At 41.0% G+C, this 14,863-nt stretch overlaps 1 protein-coding gene across 2 annotated transcripts; it reads right to left on the bottom strand.

The window, feature by feature from the left end:
• Nucleotides 1–828: 828 nt before the first annotated feature.
• Nucleotides 829–14,485, bottom strand: iqce (IQ motif containing E). Of its 2 annotated transcripts, XM_022208936.2 has the most exons (21): nucleotides 14,048–14,485; nucleotides 13,538–13,579; nucleotides 13,224–13,269; nucleotides 12,982–13,131; nucleotides 11,485–11,586; nucleotides 11,172–11,242; nucleotides 9,707–9,820; nucleotides 9,562–9,612; nucleotides 9,403–9,473; nucleotides 9,248–9,320; nucleotides 8,981–9,021; nucleotides 6,839–6,990; nucleotides 6,055–6,110; nucleotides 5,721–5,950; nucleotides 5,391–5,486; nucleotides 4,553–4,826; nucleotides 4,352–4,426; nucleotides 3,712–3,839; nucleotides 3,529–3,620; nucleotides 2,091–2,189; nucleotides 829–1,887 (listed from the first exon to the last, which is right to left on the bottom strand). In XM_022208936.2, exons 1-21 carry the CDS (start codon nucleotides 14,117–14,119, stop codon nucleotides 1,763–1,765), a joined length of 2,160 nt encoding a protein of 719 aa, XP_022064628.2. In that variant the 5' UTR covers nucleotides 14,120–14,485; the 3' UTR covers nucleotides 829–1,762. The 2 variants fall into 2 exon arrangements, 1 of the variants encoding a protein (XP_022064628.2); XR_007940625.1 differs by lacking the exon at nucleotides 3,529–3,620 and having other exon boundaries at nucleotides 1,749–1,887.
• Between the last annotated feature and the right edge of the window lie 378 nt (nucleotides 14,486–14,863).

Raw genomic sequence — 14,863 nt, 5'->3', positions numbered from 1 at the left:
TGGAAGAATAAAGTAGCACAAAGTTGAAATGGTGAGAAGTAAAATTGTACTTGAGTAAATGTACGATTACTTTCCGCCACTGACAGTATGACTATGGTGAAAGGTGATTAGGCACATTTAATCACAAAGTTGACGTATTCCCCATCAGCAGCATTTTAAGTGCAGGACTTTTACACAGAGGGTTTTGATTAAAGCCTGAATACTTCCCCTACCACTCTGATAGAGCTATAATACCAAAAGTACACGATTATTAACAGTGAACTGTATGTCAGGCATCAAAAATGATCACTCTATTGTAACTGACTGTTAACATGAACTACTTTCACTTTAAGGAAGTTCAGTTTAGTTTTTCTAACCTCAGGATCAGGTTCGTCCAGAGGGTCCACACTAAAAATCTGGATCGTGTGATGGTTAGTGGGAGAGGAAAAAAAGAAAATGTATCTTCACAGACAACCTTTCTTTGTGAAATATTGGATACATTTTGTGGTCTTAACGGTCAATCTCAGAAGTTTAGAAGGACAGCTTATTGGTAGAAGTGCTAATAACTCACAGATATCTAAAATGTTCCTCAAAAGGGTCACAAGCATAAAAATGTTCAAATCATTCATTTAATCTTCAGCCATGTTGGTTTTATATGTTATTCCCTTAAAAATACACATCACATGAATAGAGGGAGTAAAAGCACAATATTCCCCGTAGGAAAGGAGAAGAGGTTGAGTAGAGAGCATCATAAAAATGGTAATTATCGAAGTAAAACACATATTTCTCCAAACAGTACATACCGTACCTGAGTAGACAACAGCTTTGCAGTAAGGACCACAGGAAATATTTCAGGTTTCATCATAAAAACAGCATTTTATTGAATGCCTCAGAAATCGAGTTACACACATGACGTGGAGAAAACGGCAGCCAAACGTTTTTTATTTACCTCCTTAAAGGTCATCATTAGTCTACTTTAAAGCACAAGCATTACTGGCATTAGACATACTCCCTGTGTTTCCTCCACTGCGCTGTTTCGTACTGCAGCAGACTGATCTATAATTTATTCACAGTTTGGCTCAATAGTGCATCAGTTGAGAATCATCCCTCAATCATTCCTCAGAATCAGCCATAATTCATTAAGCATACATGATATATCAGTGTGTTACAAATCAGCCATGTCAAGATATGATTCGTGAATTATTTTAGCCTGTGAAATCCAGAGACGTTTACAGTGTTGTGGCCCACTGGGGCCAGTCAGGTTAAAATATATTTATCACCCTCCATTTTATGCAGTAGGCACTTTGGCAAAGAAAACAACCACTGACAATAAATACGACTAATAAAACAAGGCTATTTGGCTCACAAATAACGGATTAAAATTAAATGAAATGTTCACGAGTGCTTTCCCGTCTGCTAACAAATATCATCTTATAACCACACGTCAACAGAGACATGCTGGCATATTGTACTTTGACATTTTTCTAAGAAATAATGCTCAAAATGAGGGTTCATGTTCAACTCATCCCCATGTCAAAAAATCCAGATTCTTAGAATATTTAGGTGATTAGAGTGGGAAAAGCTCCTACACAGGAAAATATATGTGTCTGTCTTTGCACTGAATAATCTCAGAATATCCCAGCAGTTTCAATAGAAACTCAAAGTTAATGATTTGGTATGTTCTGTATTTGCAAGCATCTGAAATACGGGCTTTGAATATAAATTCTTCCTAGCTACACTTTCATACAGTCGCACACGCGTAGGCTCACACCACCCAGAAGGTCTATAAGATTAAGACTTCCCTGCTTCTCAGAGGACGTGACGGAGACACAATGATGTCGTCAGAGTCGTCAGAATCAACTGCAGCGGCTCCACCAAACTCTGCTGTGGAACGGAGCTCCATCTGGGCTGCAGGAGACATACAGTACATGTAAAACTGTGTTCAATCACTCACTGGAGTAATTTTATTTAGCTCAATTTAACCCCAAAGGGCACCAAAGAAACACACGATGAACACATGAAGACATCCACGCTCACTAAAGACTACTTTAAAAAACCTGCATGTGCCTTTAATGTCAAACAGAGAAGCTGATGTCCTCTCTTTCTCAAACCTTTTGCAGGAGCCATCTTGGGGCTGTAAGTGCCAGAGACAGGCCAGGGGTCCTCTTGTGCATCCTCCTTTTCGCCATCATTACTGAGGGATGCAGCACCTTGCCAATAAAACACCGCAGAGACACAAGTCGGTGAAGCACAATTCAGACACACCCTCACAGACATGTACAGACGATGCAGTACTTTTAAAAGAATGCATTTAAACAAAGCAGCTTCTTACACTCAGGTTACACTGTATCCTGTAAAGTGTAGCATGCTATCAGTCAAAATGCAACAAAACTACTGTTATGAACCCCTGTCTTCTTGCAGAGGTTCTGAATATTCTCAGCTAAGATGGTGCAGTCCAAAGTCTCTCAGTGAAATTCACTACACATTAAATGCAGGGGCAGTCTTTAAAGCATGCAGGGTAAAAAAAAACAAAACGCTGACATCGATGTTCTGCTCTGTGCACCCGTATGCTGTCGACCTGTTCCAAACTGAAGTAATGGGGAAGGCAGTGGAATCTCAGGGTCATGTTGGTGATAAAAATCACAATTGTAAACGACACAAGAAGCAAACCACAAAGGCCACAGTTTAGGAGACACATATGTGGTTGTTAAATAACGAGACTGATGTCGTAATTCAATTTTTGTATATTTTGTGCAGATTGAAAGTTCCAAGTGGTGCAGGCATCCACCCTGTGGTTCCAATGATATCAGCCCAGTTTCATTATTCACCAGCTACACCTCACACATTAAACTGTTGTGTCCACTGTGTTACAAATTCATGCTGCCCTCTGTTTTTAGCTGACGCTCCATCATGTTTTAATTCTGTCATTACTAAAGTGAAGTTCTTAAAAAGTACTGACAAAATATATCTCAAACAACAATACCAGTCAGAAAATTCACAACAGATATTGTCCCTAAGTCGTTCAGTCTTAGCGGCATCTTTAAATCCATCACTACGCATAGAGGTGTCAGGGGAGAAGTGATGGGTGATTCTGAGGGCAAGGCGATGCCACAGTGTCACATGAATCACTAAATATTTACCCTGCAGAGACCTGATATGTCATTTCTGAGGGCACATGGGCATAACGGCGGTGAGTGGTGCGTTTTGGTTCATTTCCATTTGGGAAACATTTGCTGCCTGTCATTCCGCTACGCCACTATGAGAAAAATGCATAGGACATTAATATAAAGCCTAAATCCTGACTCACATGGAATGGTTGTAGCAATAAAGTGTTTCCTCACCAAGTTACATGTCTTTATATGTCTGTAAAGAGCCCAACATAATTAACCAAAACACAAAGTCATAATTATATCATATAGCGGAGAGGCACCAAATGCATCTGTCCTGTTTGTGAGTGGACTCATTGAAATAAGAGCTGAGGCAAGAAGCATGAAAAACTTAGTTTTCGCTTTGTTCTGTGTGTTTGTCCTAGCATTGCGTGAACCTCACCTGTTCTGCCGTGCATGTGTGCTAAGCGAGCTCTTCTTGATGCCAGCGTGGACAAATTGTTTTCCGTCGAAGAAGGCACAGAGAACCCTGAGCTAATGCACAAACACACACATAATTCTGCAAAACGTCCTCTTTTTTGACTGCATCTGTTTCCATCTAAAAGTCTGTGTATAAATGAGTCACCTCTCTATTGTGAGACTACAACGAGCCAGATGTCCCCTGAATGCAGACTGCATCATCGTCAAGGCGACCACATCCAGCTCTCCACCAGCGGAGGAAGCTACATCACTGCGACTTGATGAGTCTACAGCCTGAAAACAGGAGATGAAGAAGAGACCGAGCAAGGGGAGGAAGGTTCAGTGGGTGAGACAGAAACAAAACAGCACACATGTGGAGAGACAGAGAGAGATTACAGTCGACTCACTGAAATTGCATTTTAGAGCCATCTAATGGTTATTTGATTAATCTGCATCTCCGGTTCATTTCATGACAAGACTGCCAGGATTTAAACTATGTTTCCACATCTTTGAGTCTTTTTGCAGGGCTTCAGAAGACAAGTTCTGGTAAGAAAAGCCTTGCTGACAATGGTCCAGCATTACAAAACTCAATTAAATGAACTTAGAATCACATACTGGAAAAAGTCTGAAGAATAGTTTAGATTTCCACCAACAGCAGTAAGTATTTTGTGCATTACAGTAACCCAGTAATGTGGTCTAAAACATGCCTGCGATAATGATACTGGAATATGACAGTTCTGAGGTGTAATTCTAGCTGTTTTACAGATATAGACTGATTGGAGTGTGTGGTGGTGTGTGGGTAAAACCTTATTCTGCATGTCTTTGAGCTGCGACTCTCTGAGGAGATGGCCTCGTAACGCTGACTGCAACATCACAATGTCCTAAAGAAAGAATGAAGGCAGTTGGAAAAGAGTAAAAATCTGGGACAGAGTGTCTGGACATTCTTTATATAATATTGCTCTGACACATCAATAGTTTCCTTTACATAACTCGTGCATGTTACATACCCCGTTCCTGTGCTGCCTCCAGTTTGTCTGAATGACCAATGCTGCTTTTCTTTCTTTCGTCTCAGCTTCGGTACATAATTCATCTCCTTCTGCCTCCTTCTCTTTACATCTAGTGTCTCTCTCCTCACCCTCCTCCAAACCTGCTCTGCCCTGAGTGTCCTCCTGACTCTCTTTGTTTGACGTTGTGGGTGAAAGAGAGGGGGAGAGCTCAGCAGATTCACTCCTGCTCTCCTCCAGTGTTCGGATTCTCGCCCACAACTGCTCCAACTCCCGTCTGGGCAACACAAACACACGCAAAAGCAACGTATAAACAGTCTGTTTTGATATGTTTCTGAGAGAGGACCTATTTTGTCACCTAAACATGGGGATCAAATTTAATTTTCAGCACTTGCAACATGTTAACAAGCATGTGTTCATCAGACTTGTGCACCAGAAACTTCATATTGCATCAGACAGTCATTGCATGTGAGCAATGGTGGACTTAGAAGTTTATGTGGGTTAAACAAACTGCCGAAGTGATTCTTTCCCGGTGCAGTGCTTCAGAGTCGGTGCTAGTTAGTAAAAACAAACTTTATCTATATAAATAAAACTCTCCTTATATGTATTTTTACTTACATGACTGAATGCACAGTCACTCAAACTGTGATGTATTTAACCATTATTAATACAAAGACAAATAATGGCAAAATTAAACATTTTACCTAAAAAAAACAGGCATGTCTAATCTCATAAACAATCCTCACATTCAGTCTATGTGCAGACAGATTAAATGACTGGGCATGTTGACTAAAACATGTATAACTTTGATGAATCAAGACCTATAACAGTAAAAACATACTTGTGCTGTCGTTTCTCATCATCAGTTAGAGCTTTCCATCGTTCTGTCTCTTTCTCCAGTTCTTCTCTTTCTGCACTCAGCTGTTTTAGTTCATCACTGAAAACAAGAACAAAACACAGACTGTTTCAAGAGCAAAACTCAGTGGCTCTATGCTTAATGCTGCTCGTACTAATGTGCATATTAATGTGATGCAGCTCCATTCACAGTCCAGTACAGTTGTTTTCTCCCTCAGGTTTGTGTCATTACTTTAGATAATTTACATTAATTATGGTTTGCCAAGATTGATGCACGTAAAACATCCTGAGGGCTCTCTGGATGCTGCTCACTCACTCTTTCCTTGACAGCATCTCTTGAAGCTCCGCCCTCTCCTTCTCCAATTGGTTGAGATGCTCCCTCAGATCAGAAGCCTCCTCCTCTTCCTCGGTGCCTGTTCCCACAGAGACCACTGCCTCTGTTGCCATGGTAAACCCTGGAATCTCAGCCAGCGTGGCCTGGACCTCCTGATCCAATCGGCTGCTGCTCTTGACTGACTGGGCGTGTCTTCTGCTGTCCTCCAGCCTCTGATAGGAGGAGAGAAGAGTTAGTCTGTGATGAAGCTTCTAAACAGACAATCCCACACAGACGACTGCACGTGTTTGAACAAGTGGTTAAAGTTTCCTCTCACCTTCTCCACCTCCAGCAGCCTTCTCAACAGTCTCTGTTTACTCCACTCTCTGTAACCTAGGAGACATAATCACACACAGACACAGTTCTTTCATTGGCGTTAGAGTGCAGAAGATAACACTGCATCGTTGTAACATCAGATACGTGTGTTTACAGGACTTGACTCAATCTGTTGCTTTAATTTATGGAACTGTCTCATTGCAGGCTTTTTAAATCACGTACCACTAATCCATTCCCACCAAAAACTGGAAACATTTCAGGGCATATTTGGTCACAAATGAAAACGTGACAAGGATTAATTAAGAAGTGATGAGTATTTGATACTACAGCGTTAGGAGAGATTATCGTGATTACAGTGATGAGGGAGGCGATTCATTCTGATTAATTGAGTAGTCAGTCCATCTCTAATATCGTAAGGAGATCGTGATTTTTTTCCTGATTTTAAAATCCCATTTTTTTTTATTGCTGCATGAAATTGATAGGATAGTTCTTTCTCCAATGTCCAATGCTTTAATGTTAGTCTGATTCCCAATACAGTTCTTTTTTTTTGCAAAAACAGAGAGAAACAACTAATACAATCAATCAGTGAAACACATTCAGATGAAAAGGAGTTATTTGAAAAGTGATTCTATCTTATGAAGTTGTTTTTCCATTAAAATATTATTTATTCATCTATTAAAGTAGTAAAAGTGGTCATGTTGAGAAAGAAAACAGGACAAGAGGAGAAGAATCATGTTGGTTCTATTAACACTGTGACTGCAATGTGGTGATATGTGACTTAAAACCTTTAATTCCTCCAGCAGGACCGTCAGTGTTGAGTTCTTCTCTGAGCGCCGCATTCTCCTGTTGAAGCTGCTTCAGGTTTTCAGACAGACGGTGAACTGTGGAGCTTAAAGCTTTCTGCTGCCTCTGAGAGCATTTGCTCTCTGCTCGACTACTGCAGACAGATACAGAGAGGGAGAGGACGAGCGAATGCAGGGATTTTTTTGAACATTCAGCACAAATCTTGGAACTTTGATCATTATGCATTCAGGCCAGAAAGTATTTGAAAAGTGGCACCATTTTTGTAGTTTTGTTTCTGTACACCATCACAATAGATTTGAAACAAAGAAATCGAGACGTGATTGAAGTGTAGACTCTCAGATTTAACAAAAGTTTTGTATGGATCATTTAGAAATTGGGGGCTGCACAGTGTCGTAGTAGTTAGCACTTTCGCCTTGCAGCAAGAAGATCCAGGTTCAAATCCCGGGGTGGGCCTGGGATCTTTCTGCATGGAGTTTGCATGTTCTCCCTGTGCATGCGTGGGTTTTCTCCGGGTACTCCAGCTTCCTCCCACAGTCCAAAAACATGCTGAGGTTACTTGGTTACTCTAAATTGTCTGTAGGTGTGAATGTGAGTGTGATTGTGTGTCTGTATATGTAGCCCTGTGACAGACTGGTGACCTGTCCAGGGTGTCCCCTGCCTTCGTCCGAGTCAGCTGGGATAGACTCCAGCACCCCCCATGACCCTAATGAGGATAAAGCGGTGTATAGAGAATGGATGGATGGATGGATTTAGAAATTGCAGTCCCTCTTTTTTCACAGGGAAAACAGACAACGAGCATTATTATAAAAATATACAGGGATCATTTTTAACACTTGGATACAAACTTCATGTAGTCAATTCCTGCATGAAGTTTGGAACCCAGGGACGTCACCATATGTAGCGATTCCTGCCTTGGGATACTTTCCCAGGTTGCTACTGAAGCTGCTGCTTGTTTGTGGGTGTTTCAGTCCTCAGTTGTGTGTTCAGTGAGTAACAGCTACTTGGTTGGGCTGAGGTCAGCTGACTCATTTAAGAACAGTTCTTCACCTTAAGATGCTCTTAGATTGCCTGTCACTATTATCCATCTGTACTGTGAAGTGCTGTTTGGTCAGTTTTGCAGAAAACGACTGAATCTGAACAGAAAGTAGAACTCTACACACTACAGAATTCATCCTGCTAATTCTATCAGCAGTCACGTTTTCAATAAAGTCTGATGATCCAGTGCCGGCAACTATACATGATTATGTTCTAACATCGCCTCCACCACATTTTATAGGATCATGAGCCCTTGTTTTATATCTAAACACTCTTCACTTCCCATCATTCTGAGACAGATTCATCTGACTTTCATCTGTCCAGAATTGGGCTGCACTTTTTAGATGTGTTCTATTCAAGTATAATGTGGCCCTTTTGTTCTGAACTTTGCATCTTAAAGAAAACGTCTGTATTCATATCTACGAATTAATGTCTTAGTTGCATGCTTTCCTACAATACTCCTAACTCATTGAGTGTTCTGGGTTTGGCTCAGTGTTGTTAATGGGCTTTACTTCACAAAGAGAAGAATTCTGTGGTCATCATATTCAGCTGTCTTCCAGGCCTTTCGGTCTTTCGTAGTTTGCAGTGCATTCCTTCTGTTCAAGAATGTCAGAACACGATGGTCTGGACACTCCTAAAGTTTCTACTATCTCTCTGAGAGGTCTGTTCTGTTTTTTCAGCCTCGTTCACTTCGATCGACACCTCTTTGAACCACAACCCGTCAACAGCTATCTAATTATATTTTCGTTGGCCAATTACCTTTGATCCTGTGAAAATGGAGGGACTACTGGTGTACAAAAACGGCTGCAATACATGAAAGGTTAATGCAATATTCAACCTTTAATAAGCTGCATATAAACTTCAATCACATCTAGATTGCTTTGATTTTGCCATTGTCAAAAAACAGACAGATCCCAGTGCGAGACTGTGGGCAAACTTTACTTTAATACAAAAGACTACACACACTAGAATGTAAGTTTAAAGGATGTTTCCTGAACAGTTAACGAATAGAAGATAGAGGCCCCTGCTCACATCTACACCAAAGTCAGACCCATGCCACAGGTCCAGTGTGTTTAAGGCATTCATACCTTTTTTCTGCAGCTTCTAGAAGAATTCTCAGTCTCTGGATCTGAAGGATGAAGCAAACAAACAAAAATTAAAAGTTTATTTTTCCACATCTGAGCTCACACTCTGCAAACAAAGCAGAGGTGATGACAATGCCGTCTGTCACAGCAGCAGTGACTCAGACTAGTCTAAGAAGGTTGGTGAAGGTTACTACAGGTTTAATTTTGCTTTCAGGTGAAAAGAAAAAAAGAAGAAAAAAGACATTTTATATCTGGAGACAGTGATGGTACCTCTTCAAAGTAGGTTTCTACTGTGATCTTCAGTTCCTCCAGGTTGGTGGTCCTCAGCTCACTTTGTAGTTTGCTGAAAAAAGAGAATAACCTGAACCTTGTGCAGCTCTACACATAAGCCAAAAGGACTTAGAGAGAGCAGAATGATGCTTTACCTTAGAGCGTTTTCTTTCTCTCTACACTGCTGCTCCAACTTTAGGATTCTCTGTTTGAGCCCATTCAGAACCTTGATAGAGAGAATAATTTATTAAGCTTGTTAGTTACGCATTTAATAATTTTGTCTGGTATGTGACCAACACAGTGGACATACTCACCACACTCCCTTCTCTTTTCTTATCCACCAAACTGCGAGTATATTCAGATCCCTGTTTTTTTTTTTTTTAAAAAAAGAAGGAACTAGTTTTTTTTTACGAAAGCGATAATCAGAATCAAAAATCAGAAGGTGTTCTGTGATCTAACCTTAGTGGGATCCAACAGTTCTTCTATCTGTTTTTCTCTTTTAGCGTTGTCCTCCTCTAGGCGCCGTAGTTTGGCTTTCATTTGCTGGTTGTCAGACTTCTGTGCCTGAAGATTCTGTGGAGAACAGCGGAAGTGACTAATCCATTCCCATCCTTCTACCTCCTCTTCCCCAGCGAAGGGACATAACCACGCCAGGACACATTATGTCAAAGAAAACAAGACTCATCAGACCAGGACACCTTCTTCCATCGCTCCATGGTACAGTTGTGGGGCCCACATGGCCATTGTAGGAGCTTGCAGTGGTAGACAGGGTTCAGCATTAACGCTCATTCACAGCTACATGTGCATCACCATGTGACACAATGTGTATTCTGACAAATTTCTACCACAGCTAGCATTATGTTTTCAGCAATTTATGCAACATTAGCTCTTTTGTGAGATCAGACAATAAGGGCCTTGGGTGTTCTTGACCTCGTCGCTGGTTCGTTAAAGCACTACTGGTAGGCACTAGCCACTGCCTATCAGGAAGACCTCACAACACATTTTGGAGATGCTCTGATCAAGTGATCTAGTCTTTACAGTTTGGCCCTTCACTCTGATCCCTTTGGCCATACTGCCCATTTTACTGCTACCATCTCATCTACTCTTCATACATCCGCTCTGCTGAGAAGGTGATCGGATGTAACCTGCCATCTCTCCAGGATCTGTACACGTCTAGGCTTTTAAGGCGTGCAACCAAGATCTTGGCCGACCCCTCTCACCCTGGACACAAACTTTTTGAACCCCTCTCCTCAGGCAGGAGGCTGTGGTCCATCAGGACTAAAACCTCTCGCCACAAGAACAGCTTCTTCCCCTCTGCTGCATCGCTGATAAACACTACCCATGCCACTGCAAATCAGCTCTGTTGACTATATTAATTACTACTGCGTAGTAACTGTACATACCTTGTCTATTTTATCCATATTTCTTACCATCTTATTTTATTTTAGTTTATTTGTACTTGCACCAAGAGCACCAGAGAAAATTCCTTGTAAGTGTAAAAACCTACTTGGCAATAAACCGCATTCTGATTCTGATTCTGACTTTAACAACTGACTGCGGTCCCACATGACAAGTGCCACTGTAATAAAAGGATCTGTTTTATTATACTTCACTTCATCTGTCAGTGGTTTTAATGCTCTGGTTGATCAGTGCAGAAAGTAAACAAAGAGCGCAGCTGGCAATGCTAAAAAGAAAAAAAGTCTTCCTCCTTTTGCCATGGAACAAAATTCAAAATTACAGAACCCCACACTGGTACTGATCGAGGCCATTTCAGCAGACAACAGACATATGTGTCATGTTACTACGACACGTCATCCCACTTTACTATTATTGACAGCATCAGGCTGCTGCACAGTGAGTTCTCTAGATGTTTTTTCTTCTTAAATCAAGCTGAATATACAACTTTACTTGTGTTATTATTTACCTTCTTGAGACGAATGATCTCGTCATACATGTCCTCCTTGTCTCTGCAGTCACTCGTGCCTAACGTGAAACCTGCAAAGCACACGGAGCGACATGGAGATAGATCATAATTATACGAAGGCGCTCACATTGTCACCCGGCGGTTATGAAAACAACTGACTGTGCTGATGTCATGTCACACTCCCTCACATCCAGTTCTTCATCTCCTGTTCTCGGCAAATTGCCGTTTAGCACAAAGTCTGACCTTCAGCTTTTTCTCTCTCCACTGTTCTTCAGTCAGTTTGCCATTCTGACACACCTACACATTCTCTCACCATTGGATGCTGACTGGAGATGTTTGTATTTCTTCATGCTCAAGGTCTGTTTAAGAAGCTCGGATGAGACATCGCATTCTGATCTCAGCGTCTGGGACACATCTGGAAGAGAGTTAGGCAGACTTAATGAAATACAGAAAATAAAGATTACTTATGTGTGAGTTTACTACTTTATATGACTATCTATCTATCTATCTATCTATCTATCTATCTATCTATCTATCCATCCATCCAGATTATTGTATTTAAAATGTTCGTAATCACAAGACCTTTCTTTCTATTGTCTGGGTGTTTTTGTCCAAAAGAGGATAAAAAAGTAGTCCTGAAATGAACCAGATATGCTCCAACATAAGTCAATACTCCATCTGACTCATGCTTTTAACACCTTTTGAGAACACACTGTTGTCGGCAATGACTAGTACGCAAACTGCTGCACAAATAATAAATTTTCATCAAGATCCCAGTTTGAAAAAATCAAATTGAGCAAATTACAATGGTTGCAATTTAGAATATATGGTATGCAGTGCTACTAAGCCAGGGTTTAAAGTGTAATGCCACTCGTTTTACAAAGTCATGCCATTATCCTTGTGTGACAGTCATGCAAACCCATCAGAAGAGCCCCAAGACATTTGCACATCTGGCTCAACAGAAACAACATTGGACAATTGTAGGCCTAAAGAAAATCACTACTTTGGAGGTTTGAGAGTATTTCACGGACGGACGTGCAACAAAAGAAGGTATTGTGGAAGACCCGCTGTCACCACATCTCAGAGACTGCAAATGATCGGCACCTGAAGAAGCACCACAGTCTGCTTATGACAAATGTATGGCCAAAAAGTCAAGTGAAAGTAGTGATGATCTGGACCGGTTCGTGAAACAAAGTAGTATTTCAGCATTTCAAGCATCTGTTACTCCATATGAAAAGGGTTCACGAAAGGACCGTAAGGTACCAAACGCCATAATGGACTACCCCAGTGAAGACGTGGTGTCGATAAACACTGTGGCTAAAGGAGGATTTCAAACTCTGTGTGAATGCTGAATAAAGCAGCTCCTTCCGGCATACACTTCAGCCAAGTTGCCCTGCGTGAACTGTTTGTAAAATTTAGTAAAAAGTTGTGAGAGAGCTGTAAAATGTGGAGTATTAGCAGTTGTAGTTTGATGGTTTCTCCTGTAGTAGCACTCCATCACATATTAATTCTGTTGCACTGTAAGTACAGAGCTGAAGATTGACTTTTAGAAAAATATGTCACAAAATAAAGAGCAACACCTGACAGAAAACTAGATATTTTCCCAAAGTCAAGTCAGTATTATGCATTTAATTTCACAAAAGATGACATAATGATGCTCTGTTTTAGCGCTTTCTTTTGCCCCATTTCCAGCAGCAGGCAGCTGTTCTCAAAGACAAAAAAAAGAATAAACCTGCTGACTGTGTGCGCTCCCTCCTGTGGAGAAACAACATCCACATAGCTAAAGATGTGTTTTCACAGTGTCTACTACCATGGCCGTTGCTGAGGGATGTGAGGCGAGCTGAGCCAGTCTCCCCAGGAGTGTCCCCTCTGCTGTCCCCCAGGGAGGCCCTTGGGAGTCTCCAGGCTCCCATCGCTGCTCTCCTGGGGTTCACATTCAGACTGGAGAGGTATGGAGACCCTGCACACACATAAATAAATACGGAATTTGCAAAGCGGGTTTTCTTACAGTTTCTGCAAATATTTTCTACAGAGCAGCTGAGCCAGACTTACTTGGAGAAGGAGAGGGTTTGCCAGAAGATTTTTTCCTCCTTGTTCTCTGATGGTGGGCAAACATAAAGTGATAAAGCAGAAGGTGTAATTTTGCACCCCCGTAAGGAGGTTTTTAACCAGAGCTGAAGAAAAAGATAATTTTCTAATCTGTTTCATTAATTGGGTGTGAATTTACTGAAACATAATGGACATTTGCATTGCACATAACAGTCAGAAGTCACAGGAACATGCATGAATGTCGGTCAAATAAGGCGACAGACTCATCGATGTATCAGGAAATAAAGGCAGACAAAGCGAAAAAAAAGGGATTATACCTTTTCTGAAACATCAGCAGGGAGAGAGAAGCCATCCTCAACCTAGGTTGGACAGGGGAGTAAAATAATTGTGTATGTCACTGAGAAAGATGCTGTCCAGAACATAACAAGGAGGTGAATAACAAGCAATAAAAAAAAGGGTTGTGTGAATCATACGGGATCATGACCCTCAAGGGTGCCCATTTTCAGCTTTATTACCTAAATAAAGTCATGTTTTATCCTTCTCTCTTTATTCAATGTCCTTGAGAAATGCTTCAAATGAGAGGATTGGTAGAAAAACAAGACAGGTTTGCTTGAAACGCCCTTAACCCGAGTATCACAAGCAGAAATCACTTTCATAAAGGCAAAAGTGTTGGGAACAGCTGATATAAACTATTATCTTTGGTGTTCTTTACAAATACTACAACGTTATAATATTTTAGTAAAAACTTAACGCTTACAAATGCAACTAACCCCCAGACTCGGGGACTAAACAGCTGTATTGTTGACCTGACAAGGCGAAACACTCACCAGCTCCTCACAGTCTTCATCTGTCTGAACATCACTCGCCTCCAGAGACATCTTAGCAGTTGCATTTAACATAGCTGCTAAGCAAACGTTATGTGAAGTTAAAAAAGTCGACTTTTTCCGTGTGTAATCCTCTCATTGTTTCCAGGTAAAAAACAGAAAAGCTCACTTCAGGTTGTCCCTCTTGCTAGTAGTAAAAACATGGGGCAACAAAAGAGACGTTAGCTTCGCTACAACTCGAAATTCTCGTCCGGAACAACAAACATTTTCCGGGTAAGAAGCCCTTCATGCGGCGATATGGCCTGTCAAGAATCATGGCTCGCTAAAATCCGTTAAAAAGCTGTGGTCTTTCCGTACAGAGGTTACCGTTTTCATATCAGTGTTGCGGACTGAGTCGTCTAGCAACCAGGCAGCTGTTAATGAGCTGTGTTAAGCTAGCTAGAAAAAGTTACAGCCTCACCCGAAGTTATATTACAGTGCTTTCAAAATACGGTCCGAACGGCAGCAAACTCAAATCAAACGAGGATTTCTTCAATATATCGTAGTTTAATACTTCCCCTGATCTATAATATTTTAAACTAGTGATAAATATACCCCAAGTATTAAGAATGTGATAAATGGATTTTAATAAGAAGTTTATTTTGAAAACCCAAGCTGGATGTACAGTACTGGCTTTGTTTAGCTTTAGAGATATAATATCTACACCACAGCCCCACAGCACGCACAGCTCGTAGTTTTCCGACTCTCCATTACTTTAGCGGTGTTAAAAGGAGGGCGTCAAAGTGTTTTCCTCCAATAGGATGATAAAATGGGGAAATA

This window comes from Acanthochromis polyacanthus, chromosome 3 (genome assembly GCF_021347895.1).
Source record: "Acanthochromis polyacanthus isolate Apoly-LR-REF ecotype Palm Island chromosome 3, KAUST_Apoly_ChrSc, whole genome shotgun sequence".
Taxonomy (NCBI): domain Eukaryota; kingdom Metazoa; phylum Chordata; class Actinopteri; family Pomacentridae; genus Acanthochromis; species Acanthochromis polyacanthus.
The sequence above is the reverse complement of the archived record's forward strand: the minus strand, read 5'-3'. Positions and strand labels throughout refer to the sequence as shown.

Bases quoted from the DNA above. Each gene is read 5' to 3' on its own strand.
- iqce (XM_022208936.2), bottom strand. From the start codon at position 14,119: ATGTTAAATGCAACTGCTAAGATGTCTCTGGAGGCGAGTGATGTTCAG. The intron at 11,587-12,981 runs GTAGTAGACACT...ACTCTCTTCCAG, and splicing joins ATCCCTCAGCAACGGCCATG to ATGTGTCCCAGACGCTGAGA. The intron at 3,840-4,351 runs GTTTTACCCACA...TCCTGTTTTCAG, and splicing joins TCAAAGACATGCAGAATAAG to GCTGTAGACTCATCAAGTCG.